The 27902-nt window shown below is 55.8% G+C and overlaps 7 protein-coding genes across 7 annotated transcripts; 4 read left to right on the plus strand and 3 right to left on the minus strand.

Annotated features, from left to right (window-relative positions):
• Nucleotides 1-299: 299 nt before the first annotated feature.
• N656DRAFT_789993 (uncharacterized protein) lies at nt 300-2633 on the plus strand (the record flags this gene model as incomplete). Its single annotated transcript, XM_064816828.1, has 3 exons — nt 300-1216; nt 1288-1980; nt 2045-2633. 3 exons carry the CDS (start codon nt 300-302, stop codon nt 2631-2633), a joined length of 2199 nt encoding a protein of 732 aa, XP_064669384.1.
• Nucleotides 2634-3582: 949 nt separating this feature from the next.
• On the plus strand, nt 3583-4886 carry N656DRAFT_798702 (uncharacterized protein; the record flags this gene model as incomplete). Its single annotated transcript, XM_064817795.1, has 2 exons — nt 3583-4352; nt 4430-4886. The coding sequence occupies 2 exons, from the start codon at nt 3583-3585 to the stop codon at nt 4884-4886; spliced, it is 1227 nt and encodes a 408-aa protein (XP_064669385.1).
• A 50-nt stretch (nt 4887-4936) lies between these two features.
• On the minus strand, nt 4937-6901 carry N656DRAFT_779928 (uncharacterized protein). Its single transcript, XM_064815275.1, has 2 exons — nt 6710-6901; nt 4937-6493 (listed from the first exon to the last, which is right to left on the minus strand). The coding sequence occupies exons 1-2, from the start codon at nt 6866-6868 to the stop codon at nt 5204-5206; spliced, it is 1449 nt and encodes a 482-aa protein (XP_064669386.1). The 5' UTR covers nt 6869-6901; the 3' UTR covers nt 4937-5203.
• An 873-nt stretch (nt 6902-7774) lies between these two features.
• N656DRAFT_845660 (uncharacterized protein) lies at nt 7775-9328 on the plus strand (the record flags this gene model as incomplete). The annotated part of the gene is made up of 2 exons (XM_064819208.1): nt 7775-7862; nt 7920-9328. 2 exons carry the CDS (start codon nt 7775-7777, stop codon nt 9326-9328), a joined length of 1497 nt encoding a protein of 498 aa, XP_064669387.1.
• A 261-nt stretch (nt 9329-9589) lies between these two features.
• N656DRAFT_123919 (uncharacterized protein) lies at nt 9590-11968 on the minus strand. Its single transcript, XM_064808562.1, has 4 exons — nt 11476-11968; nt 11211-11274; nt 10968-11148; nt 9590-10909 (listed from the first exon to the last, which is right to left on the minus strand). Exons 1-4 carry the CDS (start codon nt 11775-11777, stop codon nt 9852-9854), a joined length of 1605 nt encoding a protein of 534 aa, XP_064669388.1. The 5' UTR covers nt 11778-11968; the 3' UTR covers nt 9590-9851.
• A 995-nt stretch (nt 11969-12963) lies between these two features.
• On the minus strand, nt 12964-16356 carry N656DRAFT_789996 (P-loop containing nucleoside triphosphate hydrolase protein; the record flags this gene model as incomplete). Its single annotated transcript, XM_064816829.1, has 11 exons — nt 12964-12998; nt 13062-13252; nt 13313-13417; nt 13476-13703; nt 13754-14200; nt 14252-14390; nt 14481-14534; nt 14596-14698; nt 14813-15280; nt 15336-15518; nt 15568-16356. The coding sequence occupies 11 exons, from the start codon at nt 16354-16356 to the stop codon at nt 12964-12966; spliced, it is 2742 nt and encodes a 913-aa protein (XP_064669389.1).
• Nucleotides 16357-22365: 6009 nt separating this feature from the next.
• Nucleotides 22366-27792, plus strand: N656DRAFT_768993 (uncharacterized protein; the record flags this gene model as incomplete). Its single annotated transcript, XM_064813668.1, has 4 exons — nt 22366-23236; nt 23311-23794; nt 23949-25818; nt 25876-27792. The coding sequence occupies 4 exons, from the start codon at nt 22366-22368 to the stop codon at nt 27790-27792; spliced, it is 5142 nt and encodes a 1713-aa protein (XP_064669390.1).
• Between the last annotated feature and the right edge of the window lie 110 nt (nt 27793-27902).

Here is a 27902-nt window from a genome sequence, read left to right on the forward strand (position 1 = left end):
ATCGGCTGCTGCCGTCGTTCCGACACTGGGCCTCACGTTCAAAGCTCGGGAGGCTCCGCTCGCCGCCCGATACAGTTACACTCTAGGCTCGCGCCTGCCCTAGATACCGTGCTTCTCACCCGCTACTCTCCGCTACGCTGTGCATCGTTTGTTGCTCTTTGGCTTCGCTTCACCGATCGCTCCGAGCGTCTTGCTTGACCGATTTCGGCCGGCTTCTTCGGCATACATAAACTAGTCCGAGTAATCTACCTTTACCTGTGCACGACCCCTCCCGCCGTACCCCTGACTGTCCGAACGCAATGGTTTCCGACGAGACGTACGAGATCTGCCTACCCGTCCTACAGGATCCGAACATTGAAGATGAGGACAAAACAGACAAGCTCGAGGAGCTGCTGAAAGAAAAGACAAATTTGAGTGGGCAAGCCTTGGAGAATGCTGTATTAGATGCATTATGGAGATATCGAGACGGAGGGGGGAGCGCAACCTCCCCACCACCGATACGGCAGACCATCCTGCGACGGCCCTCCCCGGCTTCCTGGCGGGGCTCCGGAACGCCTCTCTCGAGTTCGCCCCGGTTGGGCGTGAGTCCCCTTGCCCCGCCAGGTTTCGTGCCGCCCTTCGGTAGGGCTATGTCGTCCACCGCTTCCCCTTTCGGCTCGCCTCGCCCGTCACCCAGGTTGGCGTTCGCCGCCCCTGTGCCGCACAGCCCGAATCTCAACGCATACCAGTTTGCCAACGACGAACCGTCGCAAGAGGTGTTTGGTGACTATCAGTCTGAAAATGTTGACTGGCTCGTGAATGATGATGCTGTTAGCGTGACATCTTCTGTTGGCGGATCGAGCGGGTTGAACGTTAGCGCTCCGGAATTCGTGTCGACGCAGCAGGCTGACATGACGCCCTACGACATGCTGCGATCTATCCTGGGACAGAGCAAGTCAGACGAGGAGATCAGCGCTGCTTTGGCTATGCATGGGTACGACCTTGGTGCCACTGTGGCAGCCATCATGGACAACCAAGTGCAGGACAACCTCGCATTGGCCGCCCAGGCTGAGGAAGCGCGGATAGTGGTCGGAAGAGCAATGACCCCTGATGGACGCCCGGCAACCCCGGCAGATCAACAAAAGAGTAGTATCATCTGCAAGTTTTACCTGTCCACGGGACAGTGTTTGCGCGCCGACTGCCGATTCAGCCACGACTTGAGTAGTCACATTTGCAAGTGAGTGCTAGCCAGGGTGTCCAGGCAAAGGCACCTTCCGCTTCACTCATCACAGGCTGACATGACTCCAGGTATTGGGTTGCTGGCAACTGCCTCGCCGGCAGCACTTGCATCTTCTCACATGACCCAGCGCATCTTGTCAACAGGCTCCAGATCGACGGCTCCAGCACGCCGCCGACACAGCACGCATCTGTCAACCTGCAGGATTACAACAGCTTCCCAGCGCTCAAGCCGGGAACTCCGGAACAGCCGCCGGGCTTTGCTACAGGTTCCAACGTCCCTGCGGTCGGAATAACCCCTCCACCAGGATTCAAGTCCCATCACGGCTATACCGGAGACCGGCCTCGGTCTCGGCCAAGCAGCCGACATCAACAGAAAGAAAATACGCAAGCTGCCCCCTCGCCGGATGATGCAGACGCATTTCCGTCATTGGGTGCTGCTTCGGCTAAGCAGGGAAAGAGACATCACGGCAAGAGGGGCGGCCATGGTCACACCTCAAAGGAGAACTTTGTGCCCAATACCCTGGCCGACATTGTGAAGATGTCTCCGTCTCCGACTCCGGCTGCGCAGCAGAACCGCAGGGTTGCGCGCAACGGCAGCTCGACCAGCATTAGAAACGGCGAGAACAGCGCAGCCGCCCAGGCGATTCCCCAACCGAAACACATTCCATGGCTCGAAACGGGTGACAAAGCCAATAAAGCCTATCTCAAGGCGCGCCAGGAGGCCATCAAGCACGGTGGCCTCCGGAACAAGTTCCTGCAGAGGTACAGTGGCAAAATGGCTACTCATGGCGGGTGAGGAGGCAGTACTAACATGTTGCTCAAATAGTGCCGCTCAAGCATGGAACCGCAACGACGCACGCGCGGCCAAGGCGCTCAGTTTGCGCGGGCAGGGTGAGAACGAGCTGATGCGAAAGGCGCACCGTGAGGCGGCGCAGCTGCTGTACAAGGAACGCAACAAGGATAACGCTAGCTGCCCGGAAATCTACGTGGATTTGCACGGGCTTCATCCCGAGGAGGCAGTCGAATACCTCGAAGGCATCCTCATGGAGAATGTAAACGAGAGCAGGCCCATATACGCCATCACGGGCACCGGTCATCACAGCAAGAATGGCAAGGACAAGGTGGGCAAAGCGGTTCGGAACTTCCTCAACGAGTGGCGATATGCCTACCGCGAGTTTTCGGTGCCCGGTGACAGGAACAGCACGGGGGGGATTCTGGGCATCGACGCACGCAGCTGGGACCGGTCGCTTTCGCGGGACGGGTCGACGTTGACCAAGAAGGACGAGGACAAGGAGGAGGTCGACATCCTGTCACAGGGCGTCGAGATTGGCGAAGGGAAGGTGAAACTGCTGGTGAGGGACACGTCGGTCTCGAAGGAGCCGCCCAAGGGTCCGTCCGGGGCCAGGGGCAGGTGACGCGGACCGCTCAGTCCCTGCAGGGATTCGGGCGATCGCTGTGAGCAAGTCATGAATCGTAACTGCAGTTGGGGCAGAAGAAGGTAAAAGACGCTAATATGGACCCAAGTCTTTCGACTCCTCAGCCAGGAATGGAATACAGACAGCCATTGTGTTTATGGGCTGGCTTACAGATCACCACAGCGGTAACGTAGTGTACTGTGTAAGGTGCCGTGAGTGCCACCAGTGCTGAAACTTGCATGCCAAGACAATTTGATCCCAGCTCGTCGGAACGGCTGACCCCCGCCTTGCTGGCCAGACCCGACAGATCATGATGCACACTCGGTAGCTCTGCACAGTGCGTGCTTGTCGCAAATATACATAAGTACTCAGTAGTACGGAGCACTCGATGCTCCAATACGCTTTTACTAGACGTCATTGTCATGCCAGTACGTGTTCGTCTAGTGTATGGCATCTCATATGAAATCCAACAATTGCGGTCGCATTCCAGGTCGTTTCCCCTATATTTGGTTGGCCTGGGCTTCCTGTAACCGCCTGTGCCGCTTTGGTATGCTCCAAGTCCTCAAGATTCGGGGCTGAGCACGGGTTGCAGAACCCCTGGAAAGTGGCGCTGGCAAAGCTGACAACGCTCCAACGACTTTCCACCTTTCCCTCCTGTCCTTTCTATCCTCGACCTGAGCATCTCGAAACCAGCGCCAAGAACAATTGGCAATACACGTGCAGGACTTTGGAAACCTGCATGACGGAGACAATCGATATGCGGAGGTAGCACAAGTGACCTCCTCCGTTGAACCCTTGGGCGAGATACTGTTTGCGAACGCAGCTATTTGCATTTGCCCCTGCCTCGGACAAGCAGACGCGCACACACACACACGCACATACATACACAGAGACACAGGACAGGACAAGAAGGGTCTGAACCAACCAAAAAGTCTTCGCAAAAACAATCATGGCTTCCCTATCTGAAGACGAATCCCGACCGCCGCCTGGCAGCGGCAACATCAACACCATCGGCACGACGACAACCGACCCGGATTTCTCAGCCCCGTACCGTCCCCGGACATCCACATCCCGCCGCCTCTCGACGCAAGCCCGGCAGCATCCATACTCCTCCGAACCACCGTCCTCGTCGTCGTTCTCCTCCTTCCTCCGCGAACTCACCTCGACGCTGCTCTCGCTAACCCAAACATCCCTGCGGCTGTACCTGTCCCTGACACGGGTGCAGCGCGCGCTGGTGGTGCTCGCGGGCTGCGCGGCGGTCGTGACCGGGGTTCTGTTCCTGGTCTACTCGCACCGCATCTTCACGGCGTTAGCCCCGCTCGCCGCGGGCTGGCGCGCTACTCCGGGGGGTTGGTTGATCCTGTGGCTTGTGACGGTGGCGACGGCGTTCCCGCCGGCGATCGGCTATTCGACGTGCGTGACTGTTGCGGGGTTTGTGTATGGGTTCCCTTTGGGATGGCCCATTGTCGCTTCGGCGACTATAGTGGGGTCTACGGCGGCGTTTTTGGCGAGTCGTGGCTGGCTGAGGGGATACGTGCATTCTCTGGTGGGAAAGGACGCGAGGTTCGTTGCGCTGGGGCAGGTGCTCCGCCGGGATGGGGTCGGGGTTTTGGCTATGATACGGCTGTGTCCCCTGCCGTATAGCTTGAGTAATGGGTTTCTGGCGACCGTGGGCAGTATCCGGGTTGGGGGGTTTGCGTTGGCTACGGGGTTGGCGACGTACGTTTTGATATCTTCTTCTCTTTTGTTTCTGTAATAAGAGGGCTGGCTGACTGGAAGTGTTTTCGTTTTCACAGGCCTAAGCTTCTAGTCCACATCTTCATCGGCTCGCGGCTCGCCCTGCTCGCAGAGTCGGGCGACAAGATGTCCGCCGGCGACCGCGTCATTAACTACCTTAGCATGGCCCTTGGCGGGCTTCTGGGCTTTGGCGTCGGGCTGCTCATCTACAGGCGGACGATGGCGCGGGCAGCCGAGCTGATGCGTGAGGCCGAACTCGAGGAGGGCGGCGCCCTGCTAGACGCCGAGGGCATGGAAGCCGGTGGCGCCGAGACTGACTACGACGAGAACGACACGCTCGTGCACCCTGACGAACTCGACGCAGCGGCCATCATGGACGACGACGACATATCGCTGTGGGATACTGAGGGCGGCGACGGTTACAGGGACAGCTGGGATGAAGGGGCAGCCAAGAAAGGTACTGTGCTGAACGGCACCGGTATCGGGAACGGGCACGTGAACGGTGTAAAGAACTGAGAGTGCGCGTTATGTAGCATATTGCGCTGGCTCCATTCATTGTGGGCAATGGTTTGTTGTATAAGCTCTTGCATATGTTGCGGCGTTGGGGTTGAGGAAGCTGTTTTATTGTACAGCCATCTAGAATTGGAATTGGGATAGACAGCCGGGTTTTGAAGACGATATCATTTACAACCCTTCGAAATATCGAGCACGCTTCGGTAGGCCTAAGGTAAAATTCAGGGGTATCTTGAAATTGTTCCCCCAACTCCTTGCTTACAATGCTTTAAACCATGGAGAACAGATAATGACAACCAACGCCCAAGATGCCCAGCTATTCATCGGCCCTGAAAAGCCTGCATGAACTGAATTGCCTGGTCCATAGAATATCCGATAAAGACCGGGCCGGAGATATTGAACACGACCTGCGGACGCTCCCCCTTCTCTGCCGAAGGAGCAGCCATCTCAGGCAGGTTAACAAACGTCGGCTGCGGCGGGCTCGACGGCGGTGCATTATTCTTCGCGGGTGTGACCGGACGCTTGACAGGAGCATCCGCATCGCGGCCAGTTTCTCGCATGGCAGCGGCCGTGGAATTCATTTTTAGATGATCGAACGGGCATTTCCTCGCAGCCGTTGGTTCTTTGAAAGCAGTTTGAGGAGGATGGAGAGCCTCGACAGGCCTGGGTGGAGACGGCTCGCGCTGGTGGGTGGCATCGGAGTCATGACCGGCCTCAACTGGTACTGATATCCCCCAGGGCCGGCTGGGCGACTCTCCAACGCGAACATCCCTCATGGGACGGTCGAAGCGGCTTTCACGCTCGTCATCTATGGCGGTTTCGTCTTCCTGGCCCGGGTCACCGGCCATAACTTTCTGGGCCCAATCTTCTACTCTCTTGTTTGAGGCCCTATCCGCTTCCTCGTCATCCTCTTTAGTTGGCGGTAACATGGGGCGGTGCAGATGGCTCAAGTCCTTGACCATGTTCACGAGATTACCATACTTGGCATCGAGCTTTCTTATTTGCTCTTCGTTCCTTTGGTACCTCCTGACACAGACTTCATGGCTTCGAGGAATCTCATGCTTGTGCTTCTCAACGTAGCGGGCAATTTCTTCAGGCGAGTGTCTGTCAAGGAAACGGATCGGGCACTTGGAAGCTGCGGGTGCAGTCGCCGAACCCGACTCGTCGAGCATAGCAGCGCAAATAGGGTCACCAGACTTGTGCGGGGATGGATCAGCCGTTACGCCAGCCGGGCCCTGGGGGCTGTCGACCGGCTGATGTGTAAGGCCGCCGTCTTGATTCAGCTTGGCCGAGAATGGGCATGCCAGGTCGCCCGTTTTGCCTAGGACCGTGAAGTCCTGCTCGAGGACGGTCGGCGCCGAAGTTATCACCTCCATGCCTCTATCTGTAGTGAGCGCACCTGCACGCAGCTGTTGGGCGGCTTTGCGTCCTTCCCTTATGAGCAGCGCAACCCGATGTTGGCTGCTGCCGGTCTGGCCTCGTCTTGGCAAGGGAACCACTGAGGCGGCCGTCGCAAGAGGATATTGTAAATCCGGAGGAAGCTGGAGTTTTGCTAGCGTCTCAGACACGTCAGAGCCAGCAGGCGCATACTTGTCTGCTAGATACTGATACTAGGTGCCATTCTCGAATTAGCTTGCTTTCAAGGAAAACCCGGGTCAGTGAATTCGAAGTGGCAGGGACTAGTTAAATCAGAGGGTTGAAAATTCTTCATCTGCTGTTCGTCCATAGGAAGACAGCTCCAGATCTAGAGCTAAAAACCAGATCATCACACGAGATCCGAGGGCGGGGAATGCGAAGAGGCAAAAGCGGGAAAATGCTCGACATACCTGCTCGTGTGCATAGCGCAGCTTGTGCTCCAGAATGGTCTTGCGATCAATCAGTGACTGGACTTCATCCGACAAAGCAATGAAGGACTCAGTCAGAGTCTGAACGAGTTGCGTGTCATTCATATCACAGTCATCTAAACATGGGTAGAGAGCTCTCATTTGTAAGCTCCAAGCCCAGCGCCAAAGTTGGCGTGATGAAAACTTGGGGAGAACGAGGCTTTTGACCAAGGCTTGAGTGGGCCAGACCCACTGTTTCTTTGCAGACGTCAAGTTTGGCCGGTTCCGGTCCCGGACTTTCGGGCACTGTGCAGAGGGTTCAAGTTCCTGGAGGCTTCTAAGGTTGGCACTGCAAGACCCACCTCAGTCCGGACTTTAAGGCTGGGCTGTCAACATCTCTGAGACATCGTACGGAGTACACTGCACCTTCCTTCCTCTTCAACTGCAGCCCAATTGACTGTCCAATTACGGAGGTACATGTGCCACATTTCATGAATTGCCTTCCAGGCTACGAACCAGTAGCGTTACTGTGCGAGTTATTCAACAAATCACTTCGATTGACTCCCGACAGACATGCGCGGTGAGGTACCGTGCCCGGTGGGGTGTCGAGACTCAAGGGCGTGGTTGATGACTGCCCAGTACGGTATTCAGGCAGTGTCGAACGTCGTTCACTCGACCCTTGAGCAAGCCTCTAAGGTTGAGCTCTTTCCAAAACGGTTGAACGTGGCTCGCGTGCCCTGCTAGACTTGCTACCTTTAATGCAAGGAAGCTACGGGCTGCCCCGTTTGGAGTCTGCCTTCTCCATACATGTCCAAGGCCGTTTCCTTCCTCTGGCCTCTCATATACCTAACAACAGCCGTGAGCACCATGGGGACCTTCTTCAGGTCGTCATATGTAACTAGCCGCCGCAACTATTCGTCTTCTCCGCATAACATACCAATCAGTCAAGCGTCGATGCTCGATATGGATAAATGAGATCTACTGTTTTTTAGTCACCCTAGCAAACACAAGATATTACGATATCTTCAGGTCTTGTCCCGCCCTTGTCACCTGTGCAACCCGATAAAGATGTCCGCCGGTGTCGAAGACGATGCTAGCAGGATCTATCCTGCCTGTCTACTTCGGAGCGGCGAGTGGATCTCGATTTCCAGTCCCTGTAAGACACCATCCTCCGCCTATAGCTATGTGAATTCTGTCCACTCATCACTGATAGCGTCTACTCAGCAAGACTGGTTCCGTGCCACCTGGATGACTTTCCGTGTGCCCACCGATTACCGCAACCCAGCCGCCGGCTCGCTATTGCTTTTCGGTCGCAGTGTAGAAAAAATCGAGACGCGTCAAATCGGCACTGGCACTGGTCCGGCCAACGATACTAGTACTCAGAAGCCCTATCTCGTGTACCTTCGGGACTGGCCTGGCTTGAGCAGCCCTGATATATGGACCCACCCCCTGACTGCCGTTGCTTTGGACCGTGGCTACCAAGTGCTGTGTCTGGACTATCGGGGCACCGGACACTTCCAGCTCACTCCCGACCAGTTATTTGCCCTGGGTAATCCTCGCAGGCAGGCCAACCTTTTAAGACTGTTCCGCCCCGACCGCATCGTGCGGGACCTGGAGGCCGTTCGGCTATGCTTAACGGCTGAATTTGACGAGGACAACAAGGCTTGGTCCCTCTTCGGCCAGTCAAACGGAGCCCTTGTCGCAATCAGCTACCTCTCTTGGAAGCCAGAAGTTCTCCGAGAGGTCTTTCTAATGGGTGACTTCGGCGTCATCGGGCGCTCCGCCGACGAGGTGTATGCCGCTGCCGCCATGGATCTCTCATTCCGCAACGGTCTGTTCTACACGATGTACCCAGAGGATGTCCATCATATGAGGCGGATAGCCGAGCACATTGACAAGTCTGCAGACAGGGGTAGAATCCCGCTTCCCTCCAGGGGAAAGCTGACAGTACAGCTCTTTCTCAGTTTGGGTTTTGCATTCAGCCGTCCGGGAGGGTTTGAGAAAGTGCACGATTTGGTCCGAAGGCTGATCTCCGACCTGGACGGTTTTGATTGCCTGAGCATGCATTCTCTTTTCGCCTTTGAGTATGAGTTCATCAGCTTGTTTCCGAACCTCGTGTCCGCCCTCCTGCCCGAGGCCACCTACAACTACAGTAACGGCATGATATCCAACTGGGCAGCCCATCGCCGTCTGCTCACGATTCCAAACTATGGTTGGGTGCGAAATGCAAGCTTCTTTTTATGGTCATGGGGAAAAGACCAGCCGATTTACTTCTCGGGCGAGAAGATGGTTTTCCCGTTTCACCTCCACACTATTCCCAAGCTGAAACCCTTCTTGCAGGCGGCCGAGATACTAGCACTGAATTGGGACTGGGATGACCTTTATGACCTCGAACAGCTGAAGGGAAACCAGGTGCCCGTGTATGCGGCCAGATGCTGGGACGAAACCTACATGTCCTTCGGTCCCTCGAGGGAACCCCACAGAGACGACGAGGAGCTGCCAAACATTGGATGCCTTGTCGAATGTCACTGTCCGCCCGGCATGGAACTCGAAGATGTCATCAGACAGTTGTTCAAACTCCGTGATGCCAATGCCATGACGGATGCAGAAGCTGAGCACTGACAGAGGTTGGGAACAGACTAGAGACCAGACAAGACTTCCAGGTCAAAGCACTACCTACTTCCTGTATGCCACGATACATGTTGTAAAGATCATATATATCATTGGGAAATGGGGTGGACAGTCAAATCACCAGGAACAAGAGCGGAACCAGTTACAGCGTCAATATCCAGCGGAATGCTAAACCCAACCCAGATCAACTCTGTGAAGCGTGTATCATTATATATGAAGCCGATGAGAATGAACTACTGTCCAGAATGCTTCGTGAAACCATATCTCATGCCGCTCTCACGTCCGAGCCGAACAAGCAGTTTGTAGCAAGCTTCCAGGACTAGCTTTTCTAGGCATTATCCTTAGCTAGAACATTATAGACTCGGTAAAAGCAACCAAAACGAATACCAAGCAGCACATGGAAGCGACAGACAATGCACAAATGCCAGTTTGATTCGGATCCACCTAGTCAACCCTACTCATAACCCACTAGACGGACGGACCATCCCACATTGACTCATCCTCCCTGCCTCCCTCACCACCCTCTCGCAGCCCTGCCGCCTCCTGGAGGACCGCGGTACTGGCCATTCGGATACGGGACCCCGGCCAAGTGGGGCGGCATGCCTGGCGGGGGCATGGGAGGCGGGCCGGGCATGGGCTGGAGGCCAAAGTCGAGGTCGCCGGCCTGAGCAAGGTACCAGGGGCGGACCATGCTGGGGAGCTGGCGGCCGTAGGCGGCGGCGACCTCGTCCTCGCGGCGGGCGGCCATTTCGCGGAGCAGCAGGGGCGCGATTTCCGGGTTGCCCAGCCAAAAGTCGTTTGTCTGCTCGGGCGGGGCGCGGCGCCAGGGCTGGAGGAAGGCGACGCGCGCCGAGATCATGCGCAGCAGCGGGTCCGTCTCGGGCAGGCCGTCGTACAGCTTGCGGCAGAGGAACAGGACCTGCGGCACGGCCGCGTCGGCGCCGGCCGTCTCGAGCATGTCGACGGCGCACCGCGCAATCTCGCGCTTGAAGCCGTCCAAAAGGAACTTGTTGGCCAGGATGTACACGTCCAGGTTGAGCTCGTACGCCTGGAGCCAGGTGCGCAGGTCCTCCTCGGTCGAGAGCCGACCCAAATTGGGTTCCCACCCTGATGCTGGAGGCGGGGGCGCGTGCGGAGGGCTCATGGGCCTTCCTATTGGTGGCGGTGGTGGCGGTTGAATGGGAGGCTGGATGTGATTGCGTCGCCTGGGAGGGTGCCCCGGGCCACCGCGACGAGGTGGACGAGGAGGAAGAGGGTCTCGATCGAGGAGAACTGCGCCCGGGTGGTGGTGAGGGGGAGGGGGCATGGTCGGGGGGGCACGTGGTGCTCGGCAGGACCAGCAAGGCGGACCAGAAGCGGCTAGACATGTAGGGCAGACGCAGTTCGGTCGGTGCATGCCTGGATGTTTGCGGTTCACACGCTCCCACTGACGTTGCTGACGGCGATAGCGCCGCTCTCGCTGCCGCCGCGAGATGGCGCTTATATCGGAGGTGAAGGAGGCTGCCGAGTCCGAGTCTGACTCGCTGGCTGAGTCGGAGCCGGCGGGCCCCTTGCCTTTATCTTGATCGGGAACTGCCGCAGTGTCAAATCAGCAGAAGTTCTGGGCTCAAGGTGCAGGGAAGTAACATACCCAAGACGGAAGCAACGGGCTTGATGGGGTCATATCTACCCTCATACAAATACGCGACGAGAAAGTGGAAGATAGCGGGGTCCTCCTCTGGAAGGTCGATGGACTGGGTGTCAGATTCCCTAAACTCGCCGCAGAGAGCCTTTTCAAAATACTCGGACTTCAAAAGGATATGTTTGTGCACCTGCGGCCATGGTGAGTACCGCTGCAGTAGAGTAAAAAAAGACACATTTGCTATCTGCATACATAGAAGGTCTCGACACGGGGCGGCTCGCCTACGCGGAGGGGGATGATTGGGGAATTGTAACGTCTACATGCCAGGCATTAGCAACGATGGTGAATCAGGTAGAGCAGGCGGTGCAGGCCACGGAGAAATACCGGGCACGGTAGTTAAGCAACTTGGAAACAAAACTGCGGGCCGAGCCGCAATCCATGCCCGGGCAACACGCCAACGGCCCACGGAGCATGCGCCGCGGGTGGGGCCGATGCACGGCGGAGAGACGCAACTTACCCGTCGGCGGTGGACAGCCACAAATCCTCTCTCGGGTTGAGAGATTCTTTGCGTCTGGGACCTTCAGGCAACGAATCGAGCACGACGACGTCGGGGACGGTGGTGGATGGCTCCCGCATGACATCGTCCAGAGTCCGCTCCGTGTCTGCTCTCGGGCGGCTAGCACTTGAGCCCCCGCCGCTCCTCTGGCTCCCGCTGGCACTGCCGCTGCTGCTTCGCCCCGCACTCTCACTGCGTTCGGGGGCAGGGGCGGGGACGGGGGTGGCCGTACCCGACCCCTCTCTGCTTGTTTCCTCCGTCATTGCCCGTTGCTATGCGTTGCGGGGTGATGCGTCGGAAAATGCACACACACATACAACGATGTTCGTGCGAGGGACAACGACGGCGCAATGATAGATTATAGTCCCAGCCAACGAAGATGCGAAAAGGGAAGAACAGTGGAAAATCTCATGGCCTAGCGCTACCACGAACCAGTGTTGAGATCTGAAAAGCAACTCTGTCGTTGCAAAAGGCGGCAAAGCCACTCGCCTCCCGCTTGATGGGATTGGGCCAAATAAATCTAACGCAGAAGCGTCGCTACAGGGACTAGCTAGACCGAAACGGTTCCCGCGACGAGCGACGAAGGTGGTGCCAAGGCCTCGCGGTGTGGGAGTTGACCAGGCAGCCACAGGGCTGTCCTCTCAAATGATAGGCGGGACTGTCCTGTATCGATGGCCCACGCATTGTGAGATGGTTGCCCAAAGTCAAGTGTGGGAGTTAGTGGTGTGGTCGACGAGCCGCCTCTTTTTGTCGGCGCAGAAGAAGGCTCAACATGGTTGGCGCATGCGGGTGTTGCGGCTGCGGTGCCATCCAACAGAAACGTAGGAATGGAAGTGTGACGGGCCGGGAATTTGACGGGCAGGTGACAAGGTAGCGGTGCCTATAGCTTGACCCCTACGGACCGGCGCTCTGGCGAAATAAACGACGTCTCGTGAAGCTGGATTATCCTTTCCTGTTATATTAATTGGAGTAGCAGGGGAGGAACAAAGTAAGCACAACCTCACAGCAGCAGGTAATCACTGCATGTCGCGCAAGGGGCACGGTTGAGCCAAGCGGTGGAGGTTGCGATGGCCAGGTGTTGCGCTGCAGGGCGGTCTTGTCCCGCATGCTAGGCAATCTGCAAACCCCCTCTGGCACCCAAGTCTGCAAACCGACAATGACGACCCCCTCATCAGTTCCTCTTCGTGTGTTCTCCACCAGATGCTCTTGGGTCAATTGTGCCGAGCTTGCCCAATCGCATGTCATAGTCTGTACAGCTCTGCAGCATCATTGCAGTTCGATATTGTCGCAGGTTCGTGCATCGTTTTGTTCTGTGTATCCCAACTATCAGTTGTGAAATGATCTTTGTGATATCGAGCTTTGCGGGGTTCGCATGAATTGCGCTGCCTGGCAAATTACCCAGTCGGTAGAGGCCGAGTAAACCTCATAGAGGATCGTACGGAAGGCTGGCTACTCTTCCTCGAGGTCCTTTTGCATCTCGATCTCTGGAGGGCATACCGAGTTCAGCATCTGACAATAAAAGAAACGCCGGCTGCAGGGAATCTTACGCCATAATCTGTTCGCTGAATCCGCAATGATCTTTGCTTTTGCCAAGAGTTTGTCCTTGTACTTCTGCTCATCCCTCGCCTCTAGCCTCACCTTGTTTGGTTGCGCCTGCATCAGGATGGGGAGGAGCTCTTTCGGATCCGCGTTAGCAACCGCTGCTACTGTTTTATAACCGTTATCCCAGAAGATGCGCCTGTCAAGCGTCAGCTTTCGCCCTTAATCGTTGGCTGGCTACTTTGTGGCAGCTCCTTACGCAGTCCTGCTCTTGACGAACGTGATCTTAGCGAGAGCCAGAAGGTCTGCTCTAGCTCCAGCCTTGAGTCTGTCCGAGAAGTGATCAAGCACAGCAGCCATTGCACTCGTGGCGGTCAGTACTGCATTGTATCCAGCATGGAAGTTGGAGAGATTACACTTGCCCCCAACCCATCGTCTCGCAGAACTTGATCATCCCCGCAGCGAATCCCTGGCTGGATTGCGCCAAAGTCTGAACCGATCCGCGCGGCATATCATATTTCTGTGCGACATGGTGGATGGGCATCTCATTGCAAATGTCCCGCAGTTGCAGGGCAAGATAGAACCGATGATAGCGTCGGGCGATTTCTTTTTCCTCGGTCGTCGTTTCGCTCAGGACTCCCCCGTAAAGCCTAGGTTGTGTTCAGCTGAAATCACGCACCGGAGCTTTCCGGCCGCTTACATTCTGTTTACCGTGACAGGTTTGAGCCCGAGAAAGCTCATTACCCTGAGACTACTGTCATCAAGCTGCTGCATCTCGTTCCAAAACACTCGCCAGTTGATAGTGACGCCTCCTAGGTCACTGACTGGGGTGAAATTGTAGAGGACGTGCATCTCGCCATCCATTACGAATGCCTGCAAAGCTTTCTGAAGCTCGTTGTGAATGAAAGTGCCGTTTTCAGGGTCGAGCGAAGATGCGACGATGGCTTTGCCGAGACGTGTGGCGTGGAAGCCTCCGTAATCGTCAACGGTGATGAACTCCATCTTCTGAAGGTCATTGAGGCTCGCCTCGACGATTTTCTGGATCGAGCTAGGGTCAGCCCAGTAGGCTAACATGGTTCTGCTCATGTAGTTGTCAAGAGATTCCCGGCTCGTTGCCAGTCTGATGGCGATGATTTCTAGTAAAGCCCTGGAGTCATATTAGCGGGGGCCCTTGGGACCCAGAAGCAGATGGCAGGACCTTTGGATACGACGCTTGTCTGATATCAAGCAGCTCGAAATCTGGGGGAGTTCTGCGTGCATTAGGTCGACGACAGCCTCCAAGTCGTTCTTCCGGCAGCAGAGGTACGTCTCGCCCACTTCGTCCTTGCCCTTTCTTCCTGCTCTCCCGCGCATTTGGCGACTGCGTCAATGTCAGAGCGATGTAACTTGAAAATAGAAGGGTGGTGCAACTTGCAGCATGGCAGGACCGACGAGGTCACGGCCCATGCGGGCATTGTGAAGGATAACTCGTCTTGCAGGCACTTAGCGTGATGGTCACGTTAGCAAAAGGTCATCCCGGCCTTTGACAGCATCGAAACTCACGGTTGATGCCAGCAGCTAGAGAGCAAGTTGCTACGCAAACTTTGAGCACGCCAGAATCATACGCTCTTGCAACTAGCTCGCGCTCCTCGGTAGTAAGACCAGCCTTGAAAAGTTAACCTCTAATGCAAATGGAAAGCTCAGATCACCCTACATCTAGAACCAGTCTGTTAGAGCGGCATGGGAAGTTCAAGAGGGGACACGTACGATGGAAGGCTACGCCGGCCGGAATTGTCTGCTCCAGTACTGGATCTAACCCGGGATTCAGACTCCGGAGATCCCCGAGCAGGTCTAGTCTCTTCTCTTGGATGGCAAGGTCAACTTCTGCGAGTGCTGGCAATGCCCGACTTATCAGGGCTGCATCTGACTCGCAGCCGGCACGACTGCTTGAGAAGACGAGCACGCCGTAGCCGGCCCTAACAGTCTCGTTCGCCAGCGCAACAACGGCATTCAGCATTACGTCTTTTAGCTCCTTGTGCTCGGATGGCTGAATGATCCTCACAGGCTGCACCATTGATTGGCTCGGTTGGCTCCTCGAGTCGAGTTGCGTCACCGTCTTCAACAGACTGGCAGTGGTTCCTGCAGCGTATACCTTCCCGTCGTACACTAGATGTTCTTCGATCGGAACGGGTCGGTAATGGGTTTCGTAGGAATGGCCATGGAGCCAATTCTTCAAGAGCTCAATGTTCTTGCGTCTCCCATCAGCAGCTGAATCCAGCGAAAGTCAAAATACCGCCACATACCGTTAACGTTGCGCTCATCGCAATGATCTGGATAGGCTGATCAAGGCATAGTAACTTGGTGGCGAGAAGCTCTAGGAGATAGCCTCGATAGCCGTCGTCTATCATGTGGCACTCGTCCAGAACCACAGCCTGTAGCTTGGAAACCGAACACTCGTCTATGGCCGCATTTACCAAAGAGTTTGCCTGAAGCGGTCAGGTCTTGCCATCTCTTCGATTCTTGAGCGGCACTTACCTTCTCTATAGTGCAGACCGCGATGTCAAAATCAGCCCATGTAGCCCTGATTTTGCTCCCACCAAAGAAGCCGACAACTCGGATGGCGTCTCTGTCTGCCCGCTGGGCCCATAGCTTCTGTTGATCTTGTTGCTTCTGTTCGAGGGACTCGCGAGATATGCCATTGACGGCGTTGCGCAGCCAACGGACCTTTTCCTGAACAAGCGCAACATACGGAAGCACCAGGATTGCTTTAGCGTCACGGTCTCCGAGGACCCGTTTCAGCATGAGGACATCGGCGACAAGAGACTTGCCCCCGCCAGTAGGCGCGCTATAGACTAGGTTCTTCTCTCCTTGTAAGAGGCCTGGGCCAAGCAGGCACTGCCTTTGCCAAGGGTATATGCTCTTTATTCCCAAGGCAGCGAAGTTTGCTACGAGCTGACGAGGGAGTCCGTAGGCAGGGTGCGACAAGGACAGCAACGGATCAGCTGTTGAAGCAGGCGTGGCAGCGAACGCTTGTCTCTGCGAATACTCGGACAATAAACCCCTCCCAGCGAAACCGTCTGCGTACTCAATTCGGCTTGCCGTGAGCCTCGGAGGCCCCTTGGGGAGGTTGCCACCAAAACCTTGATGCTTCTTCCTTGAGGTCCCTACATCATTTTGATCGGTCACGGGGATCGAAACATCGCGAGCCCGTTTTTGGCCGGCAAGAGATGTGCCTCCGCCGGCGTAGATCTTTTGTTGCTCCTTCGCAGCTTGCAATGTTGTTGTGCGCCAGATGCCGAGTTTTGGATTCAGATGGTGTGCCATGATGGATGTACTGTACCGGGTATGGAATTCAATCTGTTTAGCGATCCAAGAAGCCAAAATTCAGCTGCAGGGCGGACTCAAGCCTTTGAAGGCGAATCTAGCGTGGTTAATAACAATGAGCAAGGCTGAAGCTTATTACCAGATTACAGGAAATCAACTCGTGGGTGATTCCATTCTTGGTGTTCCTTGGCCTCGGAAGGAACGTTAAGCGGACGGCCGCGTGTCTGCCCTCACGCGTCGTTCTTGCCGAGTGACATGGAATTCCGGCGGTTTGGGCGAAATACTTGCACCGCTAAGTTACCTGCAGCTCCTGCAGTCCGGGAGAGGCCCCACTTTTTGTGGGGCTAAAAAAGGCGGGTCGTAGACTCGATCTAGCCTCCCGAGCCTCCTTGATGGGTTGTTGCTATGTAGGTCCAAAATTTTCGGAGATTGCAGTCCCGGAAACTGGACGCCCCGCATCCTCTCACCCCACAATTGTTAGAGCAAATTCAACTTTGCAATTTTCAACTTCAAAACCACACTCAAAAATCATTCAAAACAAATGCATTTTCGCAACGTTTTCATCCATATATTCACTCTAACTCGAAGCCCTAACCCTGACCCTAATCCATAACCAGTAATCCTAGCCCCTAACCACTAACCCTAGCCCAGTATCTTGTGTGTGTCGCGTCGAGTGTGTACAATGAGAGTATAACAGTGGAAAGGTGGGTATATGTCCAGATCGGGATGAGTGGGGCGCCAAGATTTGGACCTCGATAGCAAAAGCCCTTGGTCGTCTGGTCGTTTGCTTCCTTCCAGGCCCGCCCAGGGTCAGACTCATCACTCACCACTCACCAGATGGGCATTGGCAGCCACAAGACTGAGCGCCTAAACATTTTTCAGCCACTCAACCCCCAAAGAAGGGAACCCCCAAAGAAGAACGGCTGGGAATGGTCAACTCCCGTCTCTGTGTACTGAAACTTTCGACGGCCTCTGTGTCGCACCCGCCTGAGAACGACGGGCTGGGTTCCAATGTCGATGTCCGTACGGAGTAATCGCGTCGGACCCCAATCCATGCCTCAACCTCTTGACATTATGTCAGATCCCAGGCGCATGCTCTTCGACAAAGGATTTTGATACATAGGAAACCCATCTCAGTCAGTTAGGCATCCATACGGACCATACTTATTCCGTACCTCAACCACATTTCAGCAGTGCATCCTTCCTCGCAAAGGGATCCAGGAACCCAATTGGCCTCATAACGATGCCTTATTAATTCGACGAGTTCACCTAACGTTAGTTGGCATCGCTGTTCTCGGATCCCGGCCACAATGCCTGGGGCAGCAGAATTGTAGCATCCAGCGGCGATGTGATCTGAAACACATATTTCCGAACTTGGTTGGGCCACGCTATCTACGTCTACAGACTCTGTCGCTTCTTATTGATAGTGCTGATCTGGAAGGGCAACAGAAGAGCGGAAACGGATCGACAGGATGGTCGGATATCCTCGAATTTGTTCAAGGCAAGTACAAATAGTATGGACGCATTCATACCACCTGGTACATACATACGTACATGAGCTTGACCTGGGAGCTCCGAGAGGGGTCTATCGAAAGACAGGGCCGATTCGGTCAGCTGCCACAGCCTGCCAGCTGCTGAACATCACGGCTTTTCGTTCCAAAGTGGCAATTCGGCCACGGCAAAGTTTCATGAAGACCGCCTGAGAATATCAAGAATATCCACGTTCGCTTGTTTCTGTGAATCATACCTAAGGCAGGTAAAGTTGTTGCCCAGGGGCTTCGGGTTTGGTACTGACCGCTCTCTGCAGTATATCAGGGGATCTAATAAAGTTCCATGGCAAGATGCGAGGCCGAGGCTCCTAGGAGGTGCGACGACGGGCGCGACATATCCACCAAAGCATAAGAGCCGCGAGTGAGAGACGACCGGGACGCAATAGCTATCCACGCAGCGAAACTGACTTCCAGGCCCTTCTGGGTTGCCAGAAACAGAACCTAGGCACAGTATATCAAATTTCGTCGTTGGTGATTCTGGACCTGTGTTCATATGATTGAGAACGGCTCTTCCCCTCTTATACAAATCACAGGGTTATAGATAGCACGAGTACCTGTCTACGGAATGGTCATCGACAGCTCGATGAGAAATTCTCTCGGCCCAAACACGATTTCAAATCTTCCCCACCAGAGAGTGGACTCCGCTATTTCTCTTCATATCTGCGATTTCATGACAAACCCGCTGCTTGTTGTGCAGGAGTGGTTGATGATATGTAGGTAAGCTTGTCAAGACCGTCTACGTGATGTAGTACGTGCTATTTCTTTTCTGACCTTTCCCGGCAGAATTCCCTGCCTGTTGCGGCCTTGTGGCTCCCGCTCAGTTTCTCGTCGTTTCTTGGATGACTACCTCCCGCTCCCCTCACATTATTGACCGGTCCCCTTTGGAAGGCAACCTTGAAGCTAAGAAGGGTTCCTTGTCGCCACAACAGGCAATGTTAAGTACTAAGTGCGCGAACCGCTTACTCGCACTGGGCTGGTAAAAAAAAGCTGTACGTACCTTTGTCACCCACTCATCTCATGCTCTTTTCGTCCTGTCATGTTTGACAATGCCCAGGTACAGTACAGCCAAGCCACGCCAGGCCCTCCGTTTCATCCGTGAAATGCGCCGCAACACAGGAAGTGTTTCCCAAATCCCAACGATCTTCATGAACAAATGTGCGCTGTCGAGTGAATCCGACGTGTGGTTCTTGTATTCCCCCCTCAAGCACGTCCCTCACTACCACGGCGATCCGGTGCGCGCTAGGACTCGTGACATGTATCCCCAGGTGCTCTTTTCGGACTGGTCGGAGATGTGACGAAGCCGGCGGGCTGCTGTGTACCGTCCCGCTGCGCAAGAAGAGATTTGGACCATGTGGATAACGCTGGATAGGTGCCTGGGCATGTTGCCAACAGTACGGATACAAGTATGGTACATCATGTACAACGGGGAGCCATATACGGAGCCAAGGAACCTAGGAAAATAACGGCCATTTTTGATCTCGAGGCCTCAGCTGCCCCCAGCTCCACGTGCCATGCAAAGCGCGCTGAGGATCCCCTGTTTTGAGTTTCGAAACTCACATCCGATGAAGAACCTGGGGTTTAGTATAACGGTAGGGGGCGGCAAGACAATGCGTCTTAGGCGCTGGACTCAAGTCGCTCTGCTCCGGAGGTAATTAAGGTACTACATGTGCACTCCTGACAAACAGCTAGCTTACTGCCAGATTGCACGGCAGCACCCTGTGCAGGATGTGTTAATTACCAGCAACCCGAATTGTGGAGTTGGACTGTTCGGCAGGAATCGAAACGACCCTGACAAGTCAAAATGTCCCAAAATGTCGCCTTCTGCTCTGAAGCCGGCGTTCCACCTCCTGTCACCTGGGGTGCCTTGCACCGTGCCGGTTCATTGGCGCAGCAAGAAGTTATCACAGTAGAACCGTTCATCCGGTGCTTGCAAGCAGACTGGAGGATTCGTTGGCCCAAGATGGTACTTTGAGATGATTACACTCACATTCACTATATTTACGGCTGATCGCTGCTTATGTATTCTCCGAGCACGTTGTTGGCAACGCATCGCTAGATGCCGCTTTTTCGGAGGAGGTTCACGGACCGGCGGGTAGTATGCCAAGACATCAGGGACAGGGCCCCAGCACTCCCTCGACATCATCGCCGATCACAAAGAATGCCAATATCGCAGCGAGAGCGGTGCACCGTCAGTGACAGTCAAATTCCCAAAATGCCAATCCAGAAGATGCATACACAACATATCGTGCCCAAAAGAACGGGGATAGGGGAGGTGAGTACGTATTTTGGTTGGCAAGTCCTGGAGCAGGGCTAGGGCGGCGGTGCCACGAATCCACGATACAGAATCGGCTGGTAATTCCGGGGCTAACGTTACCGGTAACGTTAGGCCCAAGCCTCCCTCGGCAGCCTTATCCCCTAAAACCCAAGCAACGAAAAGAGGATACAGTGCGGTTGCGGAAATCTCAAAGATGAGTTGTCCATGGAACAGGACGAACTACTAGTAACCGTCCTCAATCCATATCTGCCCCGCGAGGTAGGTGACAGCTGAACAAAAGGGGGCCGTCTACACTTTTCCCTGTAGAGCAAGCACATGGTTGCAGAAATGAGAGAGCCAGCCGGAGCAAACAGATCGGGATGGGAGGTCGGGTGTGTTGTGACGCGGGACGCTGGGGGCAATCCCTGAGCTTAGTAGCAGGAATGAGTACGAATACTATCCTTCAGGTCGGTAGCGCGCGTAAGTGCGTTGCAGTAACCAATGAGTGATATTCGTCCGTTTCTGAGCGAGTATCGGAAAAGAGGCGGTTCGTAGTCCAATTTGGAGAACGAAGAAGGTAGGCGTTAGGCCATTCCATGCCATTGCCAACCTAATGTATGGTAGCTGATAGAAGCATATTCGATTCTGTATCGTCATTTGTACCTACCTACATAGCTCAGCACGTAACACTCCTTGCAGGCGTCTTTTTCCCTGCTCGCAGACTTCCGCCTTTTTCCCCTGCTCAGCACACGACAATGATTGGGATAGGCCTGGTTCGACTGGATGGGCTCGAAGGCATCGGATGGCTGGTCGAGTATGATCAAGAGCAAACAAGCACATCGCTAGTTTGACTGAGAGTGAGGGCTTTTGCTTTGCAGCATACTTTTGCTTTCTCAGACAGTTTAAGCTTCTTTATTTCCTGCCAGATTCAGGGGATCTGGATTGAAGCCGTTGCAGCAGGTCATCATCCCACGCTTCCCCGGCCGGCGCGCGATGATGGCGGTCTAACGCAGACCGGACCTTGGGGGTTGGTGAAGGGAGCGGGTGAGGTTGAAGAGGTTTTTCTGGGGCAGCAAGTAGCGCAGATGTACCACAGCGTGGCTGCATGGGGTGATTTGCCGACGGTGAATCTGGACGATGGCGGGAATGCAAACCCTTGCAGTACGCGATATCTACCTCTTTGGGTCTCCACAGTGCAAAAGCGGCCAGGGCCCACCCACCTCACCCGGACTGGCCCCAGTGTTAGTGTATAATGCTCGGTGCTCTGGTGCTTCGAATTGAAGGCCGATGGAACTGGAAACTCTTGGGGGCAAAAGCACGGCGGATGTTTCCAAAGGCGCCGCCTTGCCCAGCACAGGAGCCGGGGCCGACAACGTACATAGGGTACCTGACCTTAAGTAATCCCAAGGTAAAATGCTGGCCGTGTGGTACTGTACTGTACAATACCATCCATACCTTTAGCTTGAATACCCTACCCTTCCAGTCCTTGCCATTTGACGTTTCTCACTCGTTTCCATTATTACCTTGCCTTAACCATTTCGCCCACATATCTCTAGTCCCTCTTTCTTTTCTTCCTCTGCAAAAGCTCTCCCACATGCAATCGGACCCTGGAAAGTGTTTGGCCGCGCTCTCCAGGACTTTTGGGCTCTCATCGTCTGGCCGCTCATACCCTCGCACGGTTTCCCTCGACCCTGCGCTCCAGACCCAGACTGAGGTGTCCCCCCTTGGCTGCTCCCAACACGCTCGCCCATTGTTTTCGTCTTTTATATGACGGGCGGTAGCCACCACCATCACGATCCCTTAGGTTCACGGCCACGCTCTATCTAACCGCTCTGCCCCTTTCCCCCTTCCACTCCCTCTCTATTACTTTGCGAGTTTGCTCTCCTCCCCCACTGCTAGTCTACTACAGTACCTACTTAGTCCCCTTGTATTTGAGCCGACACTCCACGCAGAGGGCAGCCCGGGCTTGCTTTTGCACGGGGCGTCGGGCCCGCTGCCGTCTCGTCTTATGGACCGTCTTCCGGCACGCTCCCGTCAACTTTCCTCATACCTTTTGCGCACCTCCATGCCAGCTGGCGCCAGCGCCCTCCCCTCGCACCTCAACTTTCGAGTGTGAACTTGAAGGATCTGGCGTGCGCCCTCACTCTCTGACCATCGGCGGGGCCAAGTCAAACTCGTGGCATCTGGTAATTTCCTTGGCTCGCCATGGCTCAGAAATCTCAAAGCGTGAGCCAGTCCGAGGACCAGGCAAATTCGGGCAGTCGCACGCTATCCGCCAAGGACGGCGCAGGAGCAACAAGCTCGACTAAGCAGTCTGCCAACTCTACTACTAGTAACGCGGGCTCCATATCATCCTCCATCCTGCCACGAATGTCTGACCCGACGCCAATTTCCACATCCAACTCGGAGTCCCCGCAACCCATGGAGAAGCCTTCTGCGGCCGGTTCGCAGCCGTCGCCTTATGGCACGCGCTCACGGAACCGCACAGGCGCCACGCGACCAAATTATGCCGAGGACAAAGATATCGACATGGACATATTTGACACTTATCCTCACCGAAAAGACGACGAGTCTAAAAAGTCCAACACCAGGCAGCAACAGGGAGCATCAACAACAACATCATCTTCTTCGTCATCGTCAGCGGCCAATGCAACCCAGTCTGCCCCACGCTCTGGGAATGGTTCCTCAAGAAAGCCACTTCCGGATGAGAGCAGGCAAAACGCTGCAAGCAACGGTAGCAAGGACTCTCATCAAAATCAGAACCAGTCGTCGACTGCATCGCCATCGGTTGCTGGTGGCGCTGCTGCGGCAAATGGACCTTCCAAGAGCAAGAAACGCAAGGCGGCTGACAGCGCCCCGACGGTCAGCGGCAGCCAAACACCTGTGCCATCAAACGGCACCCCGTCCACGTCGGCGCTACAAAACCGCCTTGGATCCAGCGCGCAGAGCAGCGGAAATGCCACACCAGGCGGGTCGGGTTATTCCGAGACGAATTTGCTCACCTTTGAGAAATGCAAGGCGCGACCGAAGGATGGCAAAATGGTGGCCGACGACGGCACTGTTCTCGCGGTAAACGGTAAGTGCCACTGCATTTCACCCAGTGCTCAGGCGCACTTTCTTCAAAAGATGGTTCTAATGCTGTCTCTACAGATCACGTCTACCTAGTATGCGAGCCTCCGGGCGAGCCATACTACCTGGGTCGCATCATGGAATTCTTGCATGTCAAGAATGACCCGACGCTGCCAATCGATGCACTGCGCATCAATTGGTACTACCGGCCCAAGGACATCGGGCGCAAGGTGCAAGACACGCGTCTTGTTTTTGCCACGATGCACTCAGACATTAGCCCTCTGACGTCGCTGCGCGGCAAGTGCCAGATCAAGCACAAGGCCGAGATTGAGGACATGGCGAGCTACAAGCGCATGCCCGACTGCTTCTGGTATGAGAAGCTGTATGATCGGTACATCCAAAAGAACTACGAGGTGATTCCGACAAGCCAGGTCATCAACGTGCCTGAGCATGTCAAGAAGGTGCTGGACGAGCGTTGGAAGTTTGTCCTAACCGAGCAGGGCCGGGGCAAGGAGCTGACCAGTGCGGTCAAGACGTGCAAGCGATGCACCGGTTACTGCGCGAAGTAAGTTGACAAGCCCTTTTGATTTGGCGGCATCTGGGCGGTGGTGGGGTGGTGGGCAAATGGAACGTGGAAACACCCGTGGGACCCAATGAGGAAATTGAGGGATCAATGGAGAAGAAAAGTGGAGTCTCAGATGCGCTGACACATCCAACAGCAACGATTCGGTCGATTGTGCCGTGTGCCAGAACACGTACCACATGAACTGTGTCAAGCCCCCCCTGCTCAAAAAGCCAAGCCGTGGCTTTGCCTGGTCGTGCGCCGCATGCAGCCGCGCACAGGAGCGCAAGCTCGAGGCGCGCAACACGCCCAACATTTCGGATCCGCATGTCGATGCCGAGGACGACGAGGGCCTGGATGATGAGGACGAAGAGATGGGCGGTGTGGACGGCGTCGACACGGGACGCACCAGTCGCACCAGCCCGGTCGAGGAGGATGCCCATCCGCCCCCGACTGCCGAGCAGATCTACCACGCCAGTCTCTGGCCCTACAGGTATTTGGGAATGCACTGCAAAGCCGAGGATGCGCTCGATCTCGATGATCGTATCTTCCCTCGCGCTAGCACCCGGCTAGGTCCCCGTCACCAGGCCATTGTGGTCCCCTGGTTTGGGCGGCCCGTTCAATACGTCAAGCCCCTGGAGTTCAAAAAGACGGGTAAGAGCAACAAACTCACTAAAGAGCAGCAAGCCGCCCTTGAGGCCGAGCGCATCGAGCGGGAGAAACGTCCGAAGTGGATTCAGGACGAGCCTCCCGGATATGTCGAGCGGGGAGGTGACGATACTGCCACCCTTCTCTACAAGCCCCCCGAAGATTGCGGTGTGCGCATGTCCAGTGAGGCGCTCGACGATTACATGGATGTCGCCAGGTCGATGGCGATTTCGCTCGGACTGCCGCGTTACTCGACTAATCTGCAGGATGTTGCCAGGGACCTTCTTTTCCGCAATGATTTTGACCCAGAGAAGGCCCTTAAGGAACTCTCCGAGGTCCCCAAGTCGGTTTTCAATGAGCCTGAATTGACGCCGGCCGAGCAGAAAAAGTTCGAGGAGGGTGTGGCCAAGTACGGCTCAGAGCTGCACAGCGTCATGAAACACGTTAAGACTCTAAGCCCAGCAACCGTCACCCGCTGGTACTACACGTGGAAGAAAACGGAGCGTGGGAAACAGATCTGGGGAAATTTCTCGGGCCGGAAGGGCAAAAAGGACGCCAAAAAGGCCGAAGCTGCTGCTAACAAGCTGGCTGACGATGTTGCCGACGACCACGACGATTCGGCATTTGACGCAGAGAAAGCAAAGGAACGGAAGAAGGGATTCATTTGCAAGTTCTGTGGTGTCAAAAAGTCACGCCAATGGCGACGGGCTCCCGCTGCGGCGGTGACGCCCGTTACCGAAAACGGCAGCCGCAATAATAACAAGGACAAAAAGGACCAGTACATTCAGGCGCTCTGCCGGCGATGCGCAGAGCTGTGGCGACGCTATGCCATCCAGTGGGAGGACATTGATGAGGTAGCCAAGAAGGTTGCGCAGACAGGCGGCCGGGGATGGAGGCGCAAGGTTGATGAGGAGCTTTACAAGGAGCTTCTTGCGGCTGACGAGATGATGAACAACACCCGGTTCCCGTCACCCGAACCGGCCGCAGCGGCAAGTCCAGCAGCTTCGACTTCGCTCAGCACACAGGTAGCGTCACAGGAGCCGCCGCGCAAGAAGCTCAAGGGCTGGGCCGACAAGGATATCGAGAAGACGCCTTCAGAATCAGGCAGCGTCTCTGCCGGCCCGGTTTCCAAGAAGAAAGAGAAAGCGGCCGAGAAGCAGCAACCGCCGCCTCCTCCTCATGTTCCCGAGATTCCGAAACCCCGGACGCTACCATGCGCGATATGCAGAGAAATGGAGCCGCTTGGGGATCAGCACCTCTCTTGTAGGGAATGCCGTCTCACCGTACACCGGAACTGTTATGGGGTTGTCGACAACCGCGCTCCGGGCAAGTGGACTTGCGACATGTGCCTGAATGATAAAAATCCGCAGCTCTCGATTGTGAGTGTCCGCTTCCCGCATCGACGCTGCAGAGCCAGAGGACTAATCAAATTCCAGCATTACAAGTGCGTGCTCTGCCCGGTTGAGTATACCGAGCACGAGTTTGTTGAGCCGCCCAAGATATCGTCTTCTCACAAGAAGAAGACCGAAAAGGAGCGCGAACGTGAGCGACTCGAGCGCGAGAATGCCCAGAAAGCTGCCGAGTACTACCGCAAAAAGCAGGAAGAGATGAACCGGCCAGTTAACCCCCGCGAACCCCTGAAGCGCACCGCAGATAACAACTGGATACACGTCACCTGTGCGGTCTGGACTCCTGAAGTCAAGTTTGGGAACGCCAAGACGCTGGCGCCCAGCGAAGGCGTTCCATTGATTCCGCGTTCCAACTATGGGAAAGTGTGCAAGGCTTGCAAGAGGGACGAAGGCGCCTGCGTATCCTGCCATCAGTGCCACACGCCTATCCATGTCGAGTGCGCACACCAGGCTGGCTATGTCTTGGGTTTTGACGTCACGCCCGTCAAGGGATCTCGACGTGATCAGTTTCGCATTGTCACCATCAACGGGGAGACAGGGGTCATGTCAGCCGCCATTTGGTGCAAGGAGCACGTACCGACCAAGACCATTGTCCATCGCATGCATGACGTTGTGGCCGAGAACGGAATGAATGCTCTGCAGCTCTACGTACAAAATTACAAGCAGGCCGATCTGGCCTTGACTGGGTGCGCGAGGAAGGCGAACCAGATTACCGTGGCGTCCAAGATGACAACGTCGCCGTCAACTCCCGCTTCGCAGAACCGACGGACATCTTTGGTTGCGTTGCTCAATGGTGACCATGGAGATACGGCGCTGAATGCTCTTCAACCCGGCGGCAAAATTTGCCTTACGTGTGGCGTCGACGTTAGCCCTAAATGGCATCCCATAGACCAGGCGCAGGAACGCGAGCTTACAAATGGCTACTTCGGCAATCTCGGATCCGAGGCGCAGAAATTTGTCGAGCAGCGAAGTTTTCAATGCCACAAGTGCAAGAAGGATGGCCGGAAGCCGAACGCGCACCCGCAGCCGCCGAAGGAGCCTACACCTCCTCCCGAGCCTGTGCGGCAGGCAACGCAAGCAGCGGCAGTAGCTGTCCTGCCTCCCGTTGGGCCAGCAGAACCGAGACACGCGAGCAGGGGCCCGTATGGGTGGTCGCCTCCGCTACATGCGATTTCTGGCCCGCCTACCCCGGTGCAACCTTTGCCTCTTCAAGCTCCCTCGCTCGGCCCCATGCCTCCTGCGATCGTCCCTCCCGTGGTGCAAGCGCCGCCCGTAGCGCCACCTCCGCTGCCCCCGACCATCGCGCCACGGGCTCCGCCAGTCCAGCCTCCGTCGTTCGCACCATCGCCTCGACAGTTTGACTGGCACCGGCCCTCAACGGGCCATGGCCCACCCCCGCTACACCCGGTCCGTGATGTCAACGGCGGGCCGTCGCCCCCTCCTACCGCTATTCCACCGCTAGCTAACCACCTACGACCACCGCCCATCGTCACCATGAACCACTCTTCTCCACCCGCCCCCCAAAGCGGCGGACACCTAACACAGGCATCGTTCGTGAACGGCGTGCCGCAGTCGCCGCGGCGTCTCAGCGGTCCCACGGCTCCAAACGGTGCTCCGTACCTATCTCACCATGTCCAGGGCCCGCCGCCCCCGACCGAGCTCCGGCCGCATCACAGCCACAACCACATGGCCATTAGCTCTATCTCACCGGTAGTGCCTGGCCCTGGGCCCGAGCCACAGGCGCCGCAGCCGCTGAACTACCTCCGACAGTGGGCCCAGCCTGGCCCGCAGCACCTCAATCACACCAGCCCCCCGCCCCCGCCACTGCGGGAAAGTGCCTCACTGACGAGAGAACCGAGTCTACCTCCGCCGAGACTGGGAGATAACAACCGGCCCGTCAGCGGGGCAAGTGCGAGCCCGTCATTGAGAAACTTGCTTTCTTAGTTCCATGGAATTGGGTGATTGGGGTGATTGTGGGAGGTGGATGGGGGAGATTTGTAACAATACTCTAATGCTATACTTGTTTTCTTTTTTGTTGTTGTAAACTGGGGTCT

The sequence above is a fragment of the Canariomyces notabilis genome (assembly GCF_033297395.1).
Source record: "Canariomyces notabilis strain CBS 508.74 unplaced genomic scaffold N656scaffold_13, whole genome shotgun sequence".
Taxonomy (NCBI): domain Eukaryota; kingdom Fungi; phylum Ascomycota; class Sordariomycetes; order Sordariales; family Chaetomiaceae; genus Canariomyces; species Canariomyces notabilis.

Coding starts and splice junctions, on each gene's coding strand:
- N656DRAFT_123919 (XM_064808562.1), bottom strand. CDS start 11,777: ATGACGGAGGAAACAAGCAGAGAGGGGTCGGGTACGGCCACCCCCGTC. Junction 11,275..11,475: donor TGGCTGTCCACCGCCGACGG/GTAAGTTGCGTC, acceptor CCTGGCATGTAG/ACGTTACAATTCCCCAATCA. Junction 11,149..11,210: donor CCCGTGTCGAGACCTTCTAT/GTATGCAGATAG, acceptor CCATGGCCGCAG/GTGCACAAACATATCCTTTT.
- N656DRAFT_779928 (XM_064815275.1), bottom strand. CDS start 6,868: ATGAGAGCTCTCTACCCATGTTTAGATGACTGTGATATGAATGACACG. Junction 6,494..6,709: donor TGCGCTATGCACACGAGCAG/GTATGTCGAGCA, acceptor AATGGCACCTAG/TATCAGTATCTAGCAGACAA.